This window comes from Excalfactoria chinensis, chromosome 4, assembly GCF_039878825.1.
Source record: "Excalfactoria chinensis isolate bCotChi1 chromosome 4, bCotChi1.hap2, whole genome shotgun sequence".
Taxonomy (NCBI): Eukaryota; Metazoa; Chordata; class Aves; order Galliformes; family Phasianidae; genus Excalfactoria; species Excalfactoria chinensis.
In genome coordinates, this window is record NC_092828.1 from 53,696,838 (window position 1) to 53,716,156 (window position 19,319).

The 19,319-nt window shown below is 41.8% G+C and overlaps 1 protein-coding gene across 2 annotated transcripts in view; it reads right to left on the minus strand.

Annotated features, from left to right (window-relative positions):
- HERC3 (HECT and RLD domain containing E3 ubiquitin protein ligase 3) overlaps nt 1-19,319 on the minus strand; it is a 40,582-nt gene that overhangs the window by 2,342 nt on the left and 18,921 nt on the right. Inside the window, exons 8-24 of one of the 2 annotated variants that reach the window (XM_072334061.1) lie at nt 18,714-18,874; nt 18,052-18,128; nt 17,129-17,253; nt 16,535-16,594; nt 14,786-14,897; nt 13,449-13,638; nt 11,981-12,144; nt 11,414-11,527; nt 10,185-10,208; nt 10,011-10,100; nt 8,581-8,751; nt 7,821-7,964; nt 6,276-6,442; nt 5,170-5,236; nt 3,620-3,702; nt 1,092-1,275; nt 453-555 (exon numbers count right to left, since the gene is read on the minus strand). In XM_072334061.1, the coding sequence (XP_072190162.1) occupies nt 453-555; nt 1,092-1,275; nt 3,620-3,702; nt 5,170-5,236; nt 6,276-6,442; nt 7,821-7,964; nt 8,581-8,751; nt 10,011-10,100; nt 10,185-10,208; nt 11,414-11,527; nt 11,981-12,144; nt 13,449-13,638; nt 14,786-14,897; nt 16,535-16,594; nt 17,129-17,253; nt 18,052-18,128; nt 18,714-18,874 (2,036 nt within the window). Of the gene's footprint in view, nt 1-452; nt 556-1,091; nt 1,276-3,619; nt 3,703-5,169; nt 5,237-6,275; nt 6,443-7,820; nt 7,965-8,580; nt 8,752-10,010; nt 10,101-10,184; nt 10,209-11,413; nt 11,528-11,980; nt 12,145-13,448; nt 13,639-14,785; nt 14,898-16,534; nt 16,595-17,128; nt 17,254-18,051; nt 18,129-18,713; nt 18,875-19,319 lie in introns of those variants that run through there. The other variant, XR_011903334.1, reaches the window with a different exon arrangement.

Below are 19,319 nucleotides of genomic sequence, written 5' to 3' on the forward strand. Positions count from 1 at the left end.
GGACAGGTGATAAACAACACCTTCTCACACCAGTGTGGCCTCATTTTCCCACATATAATAATGTCAGCTTCTCCAGTTGGCTATCACCCCCAAACCGCCCCAGTGCCCCTCATGAGAGTGTTGCAATGCCTGAAGAAGAAGCAACCAGATTAAAACTGGTACTGGGGGCTGCCACGACCCGCCACCAAGCAACATAACAGATACAGATACAGGATACTGTACTCTCACTGCAGACATCGCCGTGGGATAACCACACACTTCAGTCACACAGTGGTTTTGAGGCTGGGGGGTTAACGGGGAGAAAGCAGATGATTATCTGATGAACTGAGGAGCCAGCCAAGCACACTGGTCACTAATTGCTACTGCTCTGTGCCACAACCTTGGAGCTCTAGACGCTCCCCACCCAATTATTTTCTTTCAGCAGACAGCCTGCACCACTGCAAAGTACTTACAGAGAAACTTCTTCTTCTTCTCCAAGGGAAATGCATGAAAGGTTTCCCAAAACATTCTCACAGTTGGGTGCGTCGCAGTGTAGTCTCCCTTATAGACAGCGCTCTATTAGGAAAGCAAAAAGTCACATCACTGCATCTAGCAACAGAAAGCAAAAACTAAGCAGAATTCAGCCCTGATCTCTCCTGTTGTCTGACACCACATTGCTATCTGGCAGTTAAGAAACGGAGCATCAAAGAAAGCCAGGAGCATGGGAAGCACCGTGAGCAACAGCACAGCTCAAATATGCAGCAAAGCATTTTCCCAACCATTTCTGAACCCTTTGTCAGTGTTTTTGGTGGGGATTTTTGTCCTTGTATACTGGAGTGAGCTTTTCTCTAGGTTTTGTCTCTTTCCTACAGTCTTAGCCTTCACACTGATAAAAACCAGACTGAAGTCCTTCTCCTCTGTTCTTTCTCATCCCTAATTCCTTCCCTGAGCTGTATTTAGTAACAGGACAACAAGACATTTCATGTGAATGGCAGCAAGATGAACAAGAGACACACAAAAGGACAGTGCGGCTCATCACACCTCACGTCCCACTGTGCTCACCCTCCTGGTGCTCATTAAAAAGACGAAAACGGTGACGAGGGAAGCTTTACCTCCTCCAGTTCCTCCCAGTTGTAGTTGCTGTTTCCGACTATCATGGCCCTGAGCTCTGTGGGTTGGAACAGCTCCAGGACTTTCCCACCACACACCTTCAAGAAGCCAGTGGAGAAAGCTGTGTACCACTCGTGGATGGAGCAGTTGAAGATGTAATTCACGTAGGCTTCCACAAATTTTTCCCTAGGACATTGAGAGAGAGAGAAAAGCACTTTTACAGAAACGCCGGAGCAGCAGCACTGCGTGTCTCCCTGGTTTGGCCTGTCACACGTCTGACAAAAATCAGCGTTCAGCAACTCTGTCCCACCACCACCGAGCTCAATCACTGCAGCACAAAGAACTAAAGCAGCAGGTAGCACCGAGTGTCTGCTTCACCTCTGAGAGACACCACCACTTCCAGAACTGGGAGCCTGGCCAGGCACAATGGGATTCTGCAGAGGCAGCTGCTCCAAACTCAGTCCCTACTGAGTCCAGAGGAAATCCTGTGCTGAAAAGCCTTGATCTGAAACTACATAGCCCATTAACTTCCTCCTCAAATTACTTCTCTTACTACAGAACAAGAAAATAAACCTAAGAATCCCTTATTCAGCCTTCACACTTAAATAGAAGCAGAATTCAACTCAGAAGCAGACGGAGCAATAAGCAGAGTCTGGTATCTCAACCATTAGCAGAGAAGGCCACAACTGGAAGATGCACGATGACCTTCTGGCGGAGGCATTCTCAGTGCATCCGCTACATAAAGGCAGCAAAGGGTGGGTAAGAAATCCAAAAAAGAAAACAAGGAAGCAGACAGTCAAAAAATGGCAACGTGGAAAAATGCATCACGCTGCAAAGGGGGGGTTATTTTCCTGTGCATTTGTTTTACCGTCATTTTGTCAATGGTCACCTGAGCATTAGGGAAACCCAAGCTGATTAAGCACTTAACTGTTGCTTAATACCACCCTGGCAGTTACAGTCACAAAGCATTTACCAAAAACATTTTATGCCGTGATACCCAAATATGAACTTCAAAAGAGAAGGGGGAAAAGCAAACATTTCCTACTCGGCATTGTTCAGTCAAAGCAACCCTGAGAACTCTTCAGTTGCCAGTGAACCTTGCTCAAAGAGAAGGGCAACATCCAAAGACATAAACACAACACACTTCTGAGGCCAGCAGGGCAGCAATTTGGTCCCTCTAAACATAGCTACAGAGGAAGTCATTAAGCAGTAAGGTGGATGAATTGACAGCCATGTCTAGACTTGGATTTAGAGGTTAGCTTGAGTTCAAAACTCTGGCCATGACAAAGCAACTGCATTGTGGAATGCACTGAGGTGGTGCAGCCACAGACGTGCCTTTCTCTTTAAGGATCTGCTCCTCCTTTTGCCTTTCCTCACTAAACAAACAGTCAAAGTTGTTAAGCTGGATGTTCTTCCCAAGCATTTGCTCTGAGCTAAAACAGCAGATCCTTCCCCTAAGTCAATGCAGCACACAGCGGTAAAAAGGCTATTTTACTTTTGAATGTACATGCCTACACAAACTGAAGACCAGAACTGGCATTTTCATCTTCATTGTCTCAAACTCCCCCACGCTCATCTTGCTGCCCATCTTCTCTTTACAGGGAGACAGACTTACACTGCTCCACCTCTACCTGAGTTTGGTACGGAGACAGCTACCTAGCTGTAAAACAGCAGTGAAGTAGCTAAGAAGTTAATACAGACAGAGCTTTTGTTACAGCCCCGGTTTTAGACGCAATCAGAACCATTTTAAATAATCAGATTAATAGGAAATGACTTCATCTCCAGAATTGCCAGTAAGGGCTTCAGCAGTCGTAGCAGCAGCCCCTGACCATCCTGCTGACTAATCACTGGATCGCACCATTTTGCCAGCAGGGAAAGAATCTGAATGCTGTTTCAAGTAATCAAGGCATCTGTAGAAATCCAATTACAGGATTAGGAGAAGAGAATACTTTAGCAGCTGGAAGAAAATCGAGTTGGGAGGTAAATGGTAGCAGTACTTGAATAACTCTGAAGGTTTTAGACAAACGCAAAGAAATTTGTTCATATACAGCTGGGCCTTATGGCTCTGATCAGGGATGGTGGTCCTCTACCAGGCATATTCAAGGGAACGTTTCCTGCTCCAGAATTAACAGCAGAAAGAAGTTTGCCAGTCTCGTACTTTTTTCAAGTACAGCTCCTGTCTATACCATTCATGGAGATGATTAACCTCCAAGGCCCAAAATCACCTTGTGATCCCTATTTACCATCAGAAAGCTGTGACAGAGGACTACATTAATGCCTTTCATAGAAAAGATACCCACTCAAAAAGCTGTGGGACGTTTCTCAAACACTGGTGGATGCAAACCTCGTTCTGTATTGAATGGCACAGCATGCAATAACTTTCTGAACAACTGCTGTCAGAATCTCTTCACAAATGACTTCTCAGTGACTTCTAATTGTCCCCCACGTTTCATCTCAGCCAAATTCTCTGTGGCAGCGTATCTGGCTTCAGCACAAGTGCGAGCCCATCCCCGCATATTACCCTGCTTACCTATTGTCCTTCTGCACCTGAATTTTGTCTCCGTCTTCAATGAGGTTCTTGTGCTCTGTCACACCGTAGCTCTCCCTGCAGATCTATGTAAAATAACAAAATTCATTTCATTAGAAGTACTTCTCAGGCCACGCGCCTGCAGAAAGATACAGGGCTCTCTTTCACAGCTGATGAGTGGCATTTGAAGGGTGGGACAGAGAAGAGCGTATATGCAGAACACATTTTCCATCCCATAAATGTCACCACTTTCTACCATTTACATTTGCTGCAGAACTGGCATTAAGCCTAAAAGCAAGTTCAGAATGGGAAAAAGTTCTTCTTTTAGGCCAACTTCTTAAAAAACAAGACTGTGAACTGTAAGAAGTATATTTAATTAAGCCCACATGCTTTGGCAATGAACAGGACTACTTTTTGTTACTGTTATTAATATCGTAATAATGGAAGAGCAGTAGATTAATTCATTTGCTCTCACTGCAAGACAGCACGACCACAAACAAACTGCTGCTCTTGCTTGGCCTATGGTGGCATCAGTACAAACATATTTGGGACATACAAAATGATCGTAATTATGGCTGCATTACTTCATCCTGAATTGCAGCTCTGATCTGCTTGACATAAAGGCAAACCCATGTCTGACTTAGGCAAGAGACAAGCAGGATTTAAGAAGCTTTGTGTTCTCATTAATGAAGCAAGAAATAGGCAACACTTTCCCAGCTTGACAGTGTGTAGCAGAGCTTCCTGCTACCTTGTTGTTGCCCCAGGCTGGACCTGAACAGACAGCCAAGAATCTAAATCACACTCAAATCAATCTACCACTCACAGTCCATTAAAGCCACAGGACTTCAAAGCAAAGGCATTGAAACATGGAAACCCTTAACCTGCCTGAGGGTAGCAGAGGAAAACACCACTGGAGAACAATGATGCTGCATTTCTTCATGAGTATCGATCTGTTTGCATATGAGGAAAGTCCTACCTGATATCTTAATGTACATGAAGATCTAACTCTTAATTCTAGGGAACCTCCACTGTGTAATAGAAATTATTGTCTCTAGGTTACTAGCTAGAAAAGAAAAAAAATACATATTACTCTAGAAGCACAGGAAAGCTGACTGCCTCAGTCCCCTAGAAAATATTTGCTTCTAAGCAATCCAACCACGTACACTTAATATAAATTTTAAATTCAAAAATACAAGGAAAACTCTAAACTGTGATAGCATTTCAAGCACTGATCCAATGATCCCAAAGCCTCCATTTCCAAGGAGGATTTAGGAATCTAGTTATTACTCCCTTCTATAAGAAGTCAGTCACCGGCATTATGGCGCACACCATGGTGACAACACAGCTGCTCTGAAAACCACTCTATTTAACCTGCTTACTAGCTTAGTTTTCATTGCCACATATAAGAGAACAAGAGTTGAGAACAAAGCATTTTAACATCTTAACATTAACACGGGGTATTCACTACAGGCATATTTTAGAACAAACACATAATGCACACAAATGGGCTTCAGCCATACACACACAGCACCTGTATGTTAAATACATCTTACTGTAAAATTCAAGCAGAATGTCTCCTCTATATCTTCCCCAGGATAATCTAAAAGCTGCTGAAGACTCCTGTATTTGAGCCGGAAAAAGAAATAAGAAAGAAAAACATATTAAAAAAGCCATACATTTAAAAAGAAAACTGGCAACAGTAAAAAGCATCATACATCTGGGTAACAGGATCGCAAGAAAGAGGCCCTCCAAGTCACTTGAAAAGGTAAGAAATGTGCTTCAAGGGAGAAGATGCTTTGCTGGAAGCAAGATAGGTGCTAGTCCACACAAAGTATCCATGCAGTCCATGCCTACCCAGTACAAGGATACCCTGTAATCATCCTGGCCTCAGAACAGAGTTACATCGCTAATTCTCAAGGGCTGCTAGATATTTAGGCCTAGACATAAAGAAGGTCTGAGGGATAGAAAGAAAACAGGGTAGTGGGAAACCGTGTCTTTATCTCCATTATGTAGTAGATATTCTTCTATCTCTCAAAGTCCTTTTGCTGTCTTCACAGCATTTTACTTAATTCTAGTGAAATACAACTGCAGCTTTTGCTGGTAAACAAGACAGTAACTCAAACAGAGACAGAAGACAGCAGTCACCCAGAGGGATATTAACTTCTCAGCATCAAAGAAAACCAATATCCCCACACAATTATGTAAAAAAGATAAAACATATGTCTTAGAAAAAGCCATTCCTTCACCCAGTTGAGCTCCCTTTCTTCTGACGTGGGAGCAGGTCAGAGTTACGTTGGTTCAGGGCTAAGCCCAAGCCTGGCCTGAGGAAAAAAGCTGAGGCTAGGATCTGAGATCATACACACAACTGGGCTATGGAGCAGCAGTGTTTTGGCTGTGTTGATGTCGAGCTTTTTGGGGCCAGCAAGGTGGGTACAAAGGTCATTGCCTAAGCAGACAGATCTGACAGCCCAGGGAAGAGAAGGCTTATGTGACATTCACCACAGCAGTCTGCTATTCTCACGGCGCCCCAAAACTAATGCATCACTCAGAAGGAGCAGGAGGTGGGTGATGTGCTGAGCAGTTTTCGCCACTTGGCATTTCTCAGCATCAGACGGATGGTTTCCCTTCACAGACAGGCTGCAAATTTTGCTTTTCCTACCTTCCTTCTGTAGGGGACAGCTCCTTCAAATCCTCTAGGCATGGCTTCACATTCAAGAGCTTTTTGTACAGAGCCAAGGGAAAGTGAAGGTCTACCACTGTGAAGTTGTATATTGCAAGTCCGCATATGATGCCAATCAAGTGAAACCAGTTGTGCTCTACAAAACACTTGAAAACCACACAGAGAAATCCTGATGAGAAGCAGCATTTCTGGCACAATGCATTACACTCTTACCCCATGCATAAAGAAGCCAGCCCCTGCTATCTCAACTGCAACAAAAACACAGTGCCTCAAGTCCCAGTCTGGTTGTGAATTCCTTGATCCTAACCTTGCTGGAGTGTGGCACAGAAATGAAGCTTCAGAAACAGAGCCCTATTACTTCTGTGAACCTCTGCGTTCAGATGTTACCAGAGAATCATAGAATGGCCTGGGTTGACAAGGACCATGAAGATCACCTAGTTTCAACCCCCTTGCTATGCGTAGGGCTGCCAGCCACTAGACCAGGCTGCCCAGAGCCACATCCAGACATTATCAAAGCTTCAGTGTTTGCCACCTATGTACTGCAAGCAAATCTGTTAGCACTTCTCTCCCTGTCACCCACTCTATCTTCTATTAAAAAGCTTATGCATAAGCACAGTGCCACCCAGGCAAACACAGGCAGCTGTTGGTACCCAGGGCCTCATTCCTTCACATATTTACTCTCATGTTGCTAGGTCAGTCACAGACTCATTACCTGGATTTGCTACATGTTGTAAATAAATGAATACATGACTCAGATATTTTCAGCGATCATGCTGTCATTGCTCTTAAGTGTCAAGAGATTTGATATTTTTACAGCTTTAACGCAGAGTAATTGCTCTGTCATACTGTTCCAAGTTACAAAAGGCACCATGTCATTTCCTTCTTTCAACAACGCAATTAATCAACTAAAAGAACCCCCCAGCAGGGCAACTGTACCTCAAGGTAACATTGATAACATCAATTTCCATTTTAGGACATTTCCTAGCTAGGAAAAAGAAGGATAAAACAATCACCTCCAGCTATCTGAGAGACTGAGAACTTCCTATCTTTCCAAAACCAACCAGTGTTCACAGCAGCATTCTTGCTTTTTAAGAGCTTCCACACATAGATCATTAACAAGTTTTGAACCTGAAGGTGATAGTGATGCATGAATAAGTAGATTGATTGCAATTACGTGAACAGCAACGGAAGTACTGAATTTTAATGCCAGTATGACCTAAACCTCTGGTTGTGTAAAACAGCACATGATCATCACATTCATGCTATTTGAGAATTCTATTAACTGTCATCTGATACTTAATACAAGCTTTATTGTGGGTATGAATAAAGAGCCAATTTCTTAACAGGCATAATTAGAGTTAGTGGACCTATACTAATTTACATGGACTGAAAATAAAGCTCACATTATACCATGGGTGGAAAATAGGAGGAAAATCATTTCTTTCCCATCATTTGCCACTAGCTTCATTATCATTTAAAGCAGTGCATTATTTCAACCTGTGTGCACAGGGGGCAAGGGCTCACCGTGTCTGAAAACCACAGCAGGTTTGACTCTGGGTAGTAAGTGAACATGCCGTAGATGGGGTTGAGGAGCTCTTTTAGCAACAGGAGGAAAAATTCCTTTGTCACCCCTCCAGCATCAACAGCTTCCTCACCATCAAAGATGACCTGCAGAAAAAGAAGGTCAGTAACAAGGACGCAGAGCTGAGTCAGAACGAATCAGACACCTTTCTGACTGAAAGCCATGCAAAACAACTTGCCTGACATGCCCCAACCTGCTACAGTTCTTGAGCCAATTTCAAGCACTCTGCTTGCAGGGAAGGACAGGGAGCACAGAGTGGTAAATATGATATTTAGATAAGCTTTAACTTCTTATGTTTCTCCTGTTGGATAGCAATCAAGTCACGATCACCTGCCTCCTCAGCAACAGAAGCGGCATGTCAGCAGCTACTGAACCTCACAGCAACTGCTCAGAGATAAAAGACACTTTATTACAAGTGCCCTGCTCCCACAGAACGGCAAAACAGACAACACATCACAGACATTACTTCCCTCCTGCCCCTTACCCAGAAGAGTCACCAGAAAAAGAGAGCAAACCCTCTAACTGGCTTCCTGTGAACTAAATACTGCCAAAAGACTCCCAGAGTCAGAGAGGAGAAAGATTCACCTCCCCCGCTGAAGAGCTGTATCCCCATCTTGGTAGCACAATTCTGAAGCGGTAATGCAAAGGACAGCAAGGCTATGGGAGTGTCAAGCTTCATGAGAAGGTTTAAGGAAAACTTACCTTAAGAGGCTTTTTCAAATCAATGTCTGAATGGATACTCAGCTCTCTTAAAGCATCACCGACTAAATTACTCCTGCGAACATGAAGGACCAGGAAAGGGCTTCTGGCCAGCAGAGGCTCCAGGGTGAGAAGCATAAAGACATTTTGCAAATTTGCACCATTTATTGCCACCTGTAAACAAGAAAGGCATGAGAAACAGCTGGAAGGAAAACAGATATATGTCTGATGTTCCTTTCTTCCTTTCAGTTTGTTTTCCTCAGGGTATGAGGATTGTGTGAGCACTATACAGGCCCGTGTGTATGCGTGCCTGCTTGAACCTTCATCTTCCACACCCACACCTTTTGAGATCATCAATGCACAAACTTAAGAAACAGATATTAAGCAGAGATATTAAATTCCTGGACACTATTTGACGTTAGCAACAGGCAGATGGAAGAAAAGGAATTTCCTCAAGCTTCTAAAATAGGTTGAACATGGCCTTGATATGGTATCATACAGTCCACAAAGGAAAATTGTGTTACTAACACACCAGGTGAAAATACACCAAGGAATTCACTGCATACAATCGAAAGCCCTCATTTATATAGATTTTCTGGTTTCAATTAAGACACAAAGTCCAGTCAAAGGTTTTGACCACCCATAGAGAATTCATTCTTGTTCTTTGTTATAAGCAACAAATTCATACAGTAAATTCAGTTAAAAACTCAAATGACCTCAAGACAGAAATCCACTGGAAACGAAACTTCCATTCCAGCACTAACAGAAGTACTGCTTTTTGACCTCTAAGTGGTTGTCTTCATAAAGATTCTGTCTCACAGGACAACACAACTGTTGCAAGCCTACCGTTCTGCCAAGACACAGCAGACACACTCCTAACAGCAGTGTGCAGCTGGCAGTTTGGGGAATTGGAAATACACAGAAGAAAGTGGCAAAATAAGAGCCTCAGAAGCTGACTCCTGCTGCTGAGTGATTGCTGGCCAAGCTTACAAATAGAACCAGAAGTCAGATTTTAGCTCTCAAGTTCTGACAACCACCACTCCTCTGCCACACAGAAGCTGCAAAAAGGTGCCCACTTAACCTGAAAGCCTCTCTGTCCCACCAGCCTTCCCGCTCCTCTAACAGAGACCTCAGCTTAATTCATATGCTTGGACTCTCATAAATACATAAGACTTCCTTCTCTACACAGTTTACACTCCCACCATCTGCACATCTGGCGATTCTGATGTTACCAAACTTCTTGAAGTTCAAAAAAACTAAGCAATGTGTCTGCCATGGGCAAACAGCTTCACCAACTACTCTGCTCTCCTCTAACATGGAAACAATAAAATGAAGTACAAAGTAACTCCTGTGAACTTCTTTCCTTGCAGGCACCAATGCAAAAGACAAGAAAAAAGTAATAGGGCAGAAAAACTGGAAGACAGAATGATTACCTGCATCTGTAGTTCTGCATCTGTCTGTAACATCTTGGTCTTAGCCTGAGCATCAAAGATGAAAGGATAAGAACAGAGAGTCACAGCATCCTGCAAGACAGACAGACAGATCTGTGCCCACTTACAGCTTCTATAAACACTTTTTCAAGTAAGAGTCATCAAAAGTTTTCTTACCTGCATGATAGATGGTCTTACTTTCTGTGAAGGAGACAAAAAAAAAGGAGAGAGAAATGAAAATCTTTTTCTCTATAGAACGTGTTGTGCACTTCTTGGGGTGGACTAGTTTAAAGGTGGCCCAAAGCGAATTTTTCTCCTCTAGGATGCACAAGCTAATCTTTTCCTCTTGAAGAAAAGCATGGGAATTTCCTTCTCAAGGAAAAACACACTTGTAATTCAAAACTCTCATACCGAACATTACTATGAGGACTAACTGGCATAGAAGCCCATTAGTCTGATAGAGGTGAAACTTAACTTATGAAGAATAAAAAAAAAACAAACAAAAAAGTAACCCTCAAGTCAGAGAACACATGAAACAGAAGAGAACGTAAAGCCACAACACAGCAATATATGACCAGTCCTGCAACGCAAATGACTCTTCAAATTAGCCATAGATGGGTTTTTAACTACACATCAAACTAAGTTACTATTTTATTGTTCTGCTCAATAAAAGTAAGCACACTGCAGCACTATTTATAGGCTGGAAGGTGAGAAAGGGGAAACAAAGCACTGGCAACATTTAGAAGGTAAAGACAAACAAAGCAATGCAGTCCTATTTTACTCTTGCAGCATCCCTGGATGGATTGTTTTGTTTGTTTGTTTTCTCACATTAGAGATTTCTTTCCTTGTTACAATTAAATAATCTTACTGGGCTCCTGTACAGCATTTTCCAGCCCTCAGTTGCATTATCTCCTTTCTTACACATGGTAACGTAAGGAATAAAAGAGGTTACGGACCTGGAATAAAACTCAGATCTTTCGAGTATTGGTTCAGTCCCCTATCCAGAATGTTACACTGCCCACTCTTACAAAGCAATACTTTGAGATCATTATCTGTATTTATTCACAATATTGCTTAAACAACAGAAGCAAAGGGTAAAAATTGTAATTTTAGAATACTTTATTTCACTCACAAGGTATAGATTACACTAAAAGGATTCAGTGACTGAATTAACCTGTTTGTGAAGGAACTGAAATGGTAATCACAGAAACTGTTACAAAAATTAGTTAAGTATTGTATTGTTAGCGATAGCTCTTCATCAAGTCACCAACTGTCCAAATCTGAGACTTAATACAGAGATGCTCCTTCACTGAATACAATATGCTCTCTAATAAGAGGATGTTAAAAACATAGACCTATTTCATCAGAGACACAGATGTGGACAGCACACATGTGAAAGCTCTTACCATGCCAGCCTGATGTAAGAACCACATGAGGTAATCCTCCTGAATGTCCACCAAGCTGGAAATCTCAGGGATATAAAACTTATCATATTCTATATGTTTAACTTTCTGATTTACCTAGGGAAGAAAACAAACAGTTTTTAAAATATGGATGCATTCAGCATTTTTCTTAGAACAGGCAGATTTGCTTTTATAAAATCAAATACAGCAGGTTGCAACAAAAAGGCTCTAGAAAATTGAAAAACTTTTTATTTTAGGTCTTCTTTCTCCTCATCCAGACAAAAGAGCACAAATACGTTGGGGACAGAAGTGTAGCAGGGCATTTGAATCACAGAAGTGCACGTGGTCTTGTGGCTCGGCTGCAGCATTCTTTACAGTGAATTTTTCCTAGTGTTTGAGTCACAACTAAGCAACCTTCAGGTACACTGAATTCAGAATAACCAGTAATATCCTCACCGTTGTGGAGCTTCAATGGACAATGAGACAGCTAACATGCCAGAGCTGTTCCCCAACTGACAAAGAGCAGACAAGACTGAATCATCTTGAGCCAACACACACACACAGGCTTACTTTATGGAGTTTCTCCAGAAGCCTGAGAGCAGCTGTAATGTAGCTACTGAACAAGACTGGGATCAGCAACGTTTTTCTTCCACTGAGGAGGTAAACCACTGCACCTTTATAGAGATCCACCAGCCTGAGGAAATATCTTGGGCACACTTGAGACCACCAATTATCTGGAAAGAAGAGGAGCATCAAAATAAATCTGGAATTGGATGCCTCAGAGCACTCCCTTAAACAAAAGTGAAAACAGGGGAGCTAAAGCTGAAAATAGAGGGATACACCTAGAAAACAGTTTCAAAAAAACTTCCCTAGTTCCTTCCTGCCTGTTGTAATAGGAAAGTGAGCAGAGGATGGGGCAGACACCGGAAGCTGAACAGCTTTCTAATTTCTGCCCTTCCATTATCAAACAACCGTATTACCCACCACCCAGCCCCAAGCCATGTTGTATGCATGAGCTTGAACTCAATGTCATCCAGCTACTTCAAGTATCTTATGTTCAAGATTCTGTGATCTTGCAGACAAGTCATTGTTTCTTTACAGTGATAAGAAAGTAGTTCTCTGGTCAGTTCTCCATCAGTACCACCTACTTTTCTAGCAAGTGTCAGATGGTGTCTCTTGGCACAGCTGCACTAAACATCCCTCTATTTTAATAAGCTGAATTACTTCTTGCTCAGGGGAGTAACCCTTAACTCTCCACCAAAGAGACTCTGACTATTGGCTTCTCTGCTGGAACCAATCCACCTGCAAAGTACATGACATCTACTGTTAGAAACAAGCACTGGCTTATCCTCTGAAGTGTCAGCACAACAAATGTGTGCCACAGAATCTTTTACACTTCTTTATGCTAACAATTACAGTGAACAAGGAAGTCTAAGTGGAGGAGACAACCTGCTTTCAAAACCTCTTTGAATAAAATAAATAAATACAATAAAAAACCACTACACCTCAAAAATATTCACCAGAGCAATGCTTCTTGAGGCCTGAATATATTACATGGCACTTTATATATATGAGCATTACTATAAGATAATCTTAAGAAACAGAATAAAATAGCAAAGAGCTAATGTCTGTGCAAACACCAACAGCAATTTTGAGCAGTTTATCTTCTCAGCATTGTGTTGATTATGAAGTAATATTAGCAGAAATAAGATTCAGATGCAGGAGATGAGCTGTTGTGTTTTGGTTGGCCACAGACCAAACAATAGTTTTTTCTTCACTTTATGCAAGCTAAATTAACTTCATGTTAGCAGTATTTTCATTCATTAACCTTACACAGAAAATATATTTGAATATGGACAACATCTGATTAAATTTAAGAGAGTAATATCACTTAATCTATCATTATCATTGCAGCCACAGTTAACAAAATCACCAAAATTAAATCAACATAGAAATGTGACTGAAAAGTCAGAAGACAGTACTTGGTGTCCCCACTGGGTGGTGAGTGTAACATGCATCTTAAATGGTAGTCTCTTACCAAGAACTTTGCTAGGGTTGGTGTCCAAGCGCAGAATAGCCATTGCCAGAGGAAGCGTTAATGTGATATAATACTTTGAATCTTGGAAGGGTGGGAATTCAGGGAGAATCAGATAGATCCTCATTGCCTCAACATCTGGTGGTGAGCTGGACAACTGAGGAATCAAAAAGCTTTCAAAGCTCTTCAGTATCTAGAGGGAAAAAAGACAATATGAGGCAACTTATCCTGGGTGATGGAGGTTCTCCAACAATAATGATTTGTAAACAGCACACAAAGAGCATAAGGAGACTTAGCTTTTGCCTCCGATCCCTTAAGCACTCCACGGGACACGACTAAACTCATTTATTCAAAATGCATAAATGTGTGGGTTTTTCCAGGGGCGTCTAGGTTTGTTAACTCCTCTTGCTCAAGGTCACATCCTTTCTTTGGAAGCCCAGTCAATTTATCAGTCTGGAAACACTTCCGAAATAGTGGTTTATGTGCCTAAATGCATAGCAAAACAGACACTAAACCCTATAGATAAAGCTCTCCAGAAATAATTCTGTCTGAAGCAGACAGGTAACATGTAAAATTTCACCTGCTGCAGTTCAAGTCTGGCAAAATATCACACACCACCTTCCTACCAGTGTCTTTCTGATGCCTATAATACACAGAGATTCAACATATCACAGGTCAGTGTACAAAGGTCCCACTGTGCCTGAAACAAGGACTGCATAGTCAACAGGGCTACTCAACACACTGAGTCATTTCTGCTGAAGGGGAGTCAGGGAGGTTGAAAACAATCATTAGATATGACCAGTGAATAAATAGCAGAAATGAAGTTAAGAAATTCTAAAGAGCTGTGAGGAGTACAGCACATTGGATGAACTGAAGAGACATTTTACATACTCAGTTCCAAAATGTTACTTTAAGTTTCTTAAGTTACTTCAAGCTTTTCACCCCTACTAATATTTGGCACTCAGTAGAATTTCCGTTTCAGGCCAGAACCCTTATAGTGAGGCCTTTCTCAATTTCCTCCTGAGGAAATAGCAGTATTAAAAGAGCAATTGAGACAGATTTTAGCAGCAAAATCACAGCATAATATTTGGTGTGACTTACTAGCTCAGCTAACAAGCGTAAGTTTATTACTCAGGTGAACAAAGTTTTTGAGGCAGATTTGGAGAACAGCAAAATCAATCCAGGTCAGAGGAGATGCATTCACTGATCAAATGATGGATCCAGACTGCAGATTTCAAATACAAATGCTCCCCAGAAAATGTTCTGTCTCTTGTGTGTTACAGAGGGACAAAGCTTCTAATTCCCCCTAGGAGTACCCAAAAACCTGTGAAGTATAATACCTGGTCTAGGAGAACTGAATGTTGCGAGTTCATCAGCTTCTCAAACAGCACCCTGGTGGAGTTCAAATCAATCCCTGGGATCTTGGGACTGGTCTTAAAATGTTCATCAATTCTATTAAAAAAAAAAAGATCACAGACATAAGTTCAAGGCAGAGAAAACATTACCTTTGTGTTGGCTTTGTCTCAGAGCAAGTGACAGAGGACTGACCCCCAAGGAATTAATCAGACTAAAAGCAAAGCAGAGTTTCAAATCTTTCCCCTAAGGACAAGATGCACAATTCCCCCTCTAGAACTCCTTGGGGCCTTGCTTAGATTTAGGATTCTTGCAGATAAAGTTTATCAAACTCTTTGATATAATTTCACAGACGCCAGTAAAAATTAAAAGATAACTTCTACAATTCCACTGACCTCACCGAATTCCCAAGTATGACACTATTTATCCCTAGGAATGTGTTTCATCAGCACACTCTGAAGGAAACAGCACCTATTAAACACAGGGTGCATTTGTCAGGTTGCTGGTGCAGCTGCAATCAGAAGTTAATCATAGCCTGTTGGAGTAGTTATCTCCATAACAACGTGAGCACCAGGCTGGAAATAGCTCTGCAGAGTCACACTGCTGTACAGGCAGCTTCAGTAGTAGTACTGCAGCACGCCCAGTCACACAGACACAGAAATGCTGCTTCTCTACTCAGCCCCATGTACTATAGTGCTGTACTGCAAACAGGCCTATTAGGGTAATGAAGGCATGCAGCAGGGTATCAAATTTATCATTCATTTGGTCACAGACCTGTGCAAGTAAAACCTGCACTAGCCAAGGCATAACTGAGGTGGAAAGAGAACTGCACTAAGGTGAATAAATTACACATGCTACTCTTTTCCACATTCAAAGGAGCTCTGACACTATCTGCAGTGACTCAAATACTTGGATACCTCACTGTTTAAAGCCAACACGACACCACTCTCCTGCCACAGTCGCATGTTGCCTTCTTGCAACATGACAGAAGAAGCCATTGTACCAGCTGGAAAAATGCAAGAATGATGAGTGGCTTGTTTTCTTTTTCAAGCTGCTCTTGGAAAAGATTACTCAAAAGATTATTTAGAGTAACTAAGTCATCTTCACCTAGTTACAGGTCATTTACTCATCACATCACCATAAAAATTCCTCCTCCACCTCATCTCATGCTGTTACCTCCCCAACGTTAACAGACACAGCCAACACAGCCCTTCCCAACCCACAGCCTTTGACTCAGCTATGCATATTACATCCCTGTCACCACCTATTGTTAGTTATACTCATCTGAAATTCCTGCTTTTGTAAAGCACAAAACTTCCCACAACTGATGTCCCCTAAAAGGAAAGAGCTTCCATGCTGGCCTGACTGTATTTTTTGAGAGCAGCCTGTGCTGAGGAACAGTTCCACAGTCATTCGCCTTCACCAATACACCAATACCTGGCATTAATAATTTCCTTTAACGTCACCTTACGATCCCTGTCTTTTAAAGTTCATATTAATTTCATAAAGAAAAATAATAAGCATGACAGCTCCAAAGAATCTGCGCCACTTACAGTACACTCACCATGCACTTTCTCAGACCCAGCTCTGACCACCTACCTCTTTCGTAGACACTCTTTGCCCAATCTCCTGTTTGATCAGAACAATTAAAGCCCACTGCAACAGGCGAGTGACAAAAAGAGATTCCAGTCTGCCTCAAGGGAAAGCTACAGTTCTTGACTCTGTTTTTCACTTACTTCTTCTCCAAGAAGCTTCCATTCCAGCAGGCGGCTGAGGACAGTATCTGAACAACATTACTGTTTGCAGCAGGAAGACAAAAGAAAACAGGGATAGAAGGTATAAACAAATGTCCAAGCAAATCTCTTCAGATACCTTCCCTTCATTCTATGGGAAACAATGCCAAGATCACCCCATTATTCAAAGGCACAGAGGTTAAGGGGCTCACTCAGTATCATGTAACATTCCTCCTTAAAAGAGGGATGTTAGTCCTTTCCACCTACTCTCCATTTCTCACAGCAGGTGGGGAAGAAGTTTAAACAGTCTTCTTGCTGTTTTACATGAACTCTAAGAACATAATGAAGAACAACTTCATAATCATTTTCCCACCCACTATTTGCAATATTCTGAGGCAGCCTTAAATTCCTCTGCTTTTTCTAGGAAGCTCTAACCTGGTATCCTTGTGACTGGCACTTGTTCTCCCGTTGGATATGACCAAGAACCACACACTTGAAAGGGCTGCTGAATTTCAAGTGAAAACATGGCACGGAAGCCAACAAAATTATTTAAATAAAACTTCCAACAAAAGGCTTGTCCAGTGCCACAATACCTACTTGACAGAATTAGAACTGTTCTTTTCTAAAAGCTTTTGCCTCCAGACATCTATAGTTTCATCATTTATTAAACAGGTGTAACGTGTTTCATTTATGGTCCGGAAATCATCAGCAGGCAAGGAATTCTGTGAGAAGATACAGATTTCAGCAAAGACAAGGCTTGTACAACAATTCCTTCTCATTAAAAAATTCTGTTCTTTATTTACAACTGATAGCTTTCTGGGTGTGGTCTCTGAACAGGTTTGATTAGGAAGCTGTAGCATTATTAAGTCCAAAAGGAAAGGCACAGAAAGGAATGGAAAAAAAAAACAAGATCATCACCAAATATGTTTTAAAAAAGAGGAAAAGAAAAAAACAAAAGAAAATATAATTTCCTTAAATGTACCAAAGCCCTTTCAAATAACGCTGCACATAAACAAAGGCTTAGTACATATATTCTACAGCTTCATCCATCCCTCAAATGTGTATGTCAAGTGCTTACTGAAAAAAAATTAGATGACAGATACAGAAAAACTGCCCACCATCCAGCTGATCTGACAATATCCCAGTGGGTATTCCACTTCCTTACACTCTCATCACGTAAACCCCACTGTCTCAGGAGTAAAGCTGTCCATTGCTTCCCATGTGCCAAGGAAGTAGCTCCCCTCCCTGATAAGCAAACTGATATCAGTGTCTTCCCAATCACTCTTTGACATGATTCAAAAGGAAGGCAACTAAAAAAGTTGTAAATGCCCTTAATGTTGTAAATAAGTGTTGTCCTTGATAAGGTTTGTAAGGTAGAACAGACTCCAAAACACCGCCTCATTTTCAGGAGATGAGTTTAAAAAAAAAATAAAAATAATAAAACCACAAAGGTGTGATCTGAGGGTTGGGGCAGGAAAACAGGTTTGAGAAAATATGAGAAGATACTAAATTTGGTTTACCTCATATTTGGAGCAAAGCACAAACGTTTGGTCACCTCCAGAGAAGATATGTTTAACAATGTGATATTTACAGGCATCTGTTGAGGACAGAAATGCAGTTGCATTAGAGGCTGATTAATCCTTCTTTGCCTTCCCCCTCCCCCCCCCCCCACATTTGCACTGCCACTGTCTCACGCTTCACACTACAAGGAACACATGGCTCCTTGAGGGCAAGGCTGAAAAGAGAAGGAACTGAAACACCTGATCACCTTGTTTGAGACAGACATAGCACCTGGCAGTAGGGAAAATTTGTGATTTCTAAATAGCAATGAGGTTGCTATTTAGGTGAGAAACCAAAGCCCTCAGAAATCAGCAATAAAACAAGATAAGATTTCTATTTAGGTGAAAAACCAAAGCCCTCAGAAATCAGCATTAAAACGATATAATGAAGGCTCAATATTGCCAAATGTTGCTCTCTGCCATGATGAGAGAGATCACACAGATTAACAGAGAGCAAGAGGTCACACAGTAATTCCACAGTGAATTTGGGCCACAGGAATGAGTTTCTTTAGCTATTTCAAGAACTTACAGTATGATTCTATGTCAAGGTGGTTTTAGATCAACATGGGTGAGATGAAGTGACCTATGCCCATTTGCTACTTCAAATTATTCACAGTACCTACCAGGTTTCCCTGAGAGTTGCCCATTGTGAGCTGCCCAGTGACCCTTCACAGGGGAGGGACACTTAACGTTGCAAGTGTGCCCAGTTCCCAGCTGGCCTCTTGTTCCACAGCCAAATGCATAGATCATTCCTGAAGAAGGCACAAAGGCTAAAGTGTGATGTCTGTAACAGAGATGGGTACAAAGTTTGGGCCGTGTTTAAAAGGAAAAACAAAAAACAACTAAAATTTATTCTGACTTCCCCCCAGGCCAGAAGCTGGCACAAAGCACCAATGCTCAGCTTTTGCCACTTGATGGCACCACTTTATAGGATGCAGCTCTTCAGGTGGAAGTGACAAAGAGCAGCCCACACTAGAACATGGCTCATATCAGGATAACAGACTGAATTAGCTTAGTCGTTTGCTAAGCCTGCACATATAAAAGGCAACAACACAACACCTGTGCTACTAACTCCTCTCCTCCTAATAGAGGCTGGAATCTTGTGACCAAAAGGAGCTGCAGCCCTAAAGTCTGTCTTGACCATTAAAACGGAAAGGTGTCATTTGCCTGGGGCACAGGCAACAGTGTCAGTTAAAAACCAATCTCTATTAGAGAGGCAAGAAAAACTT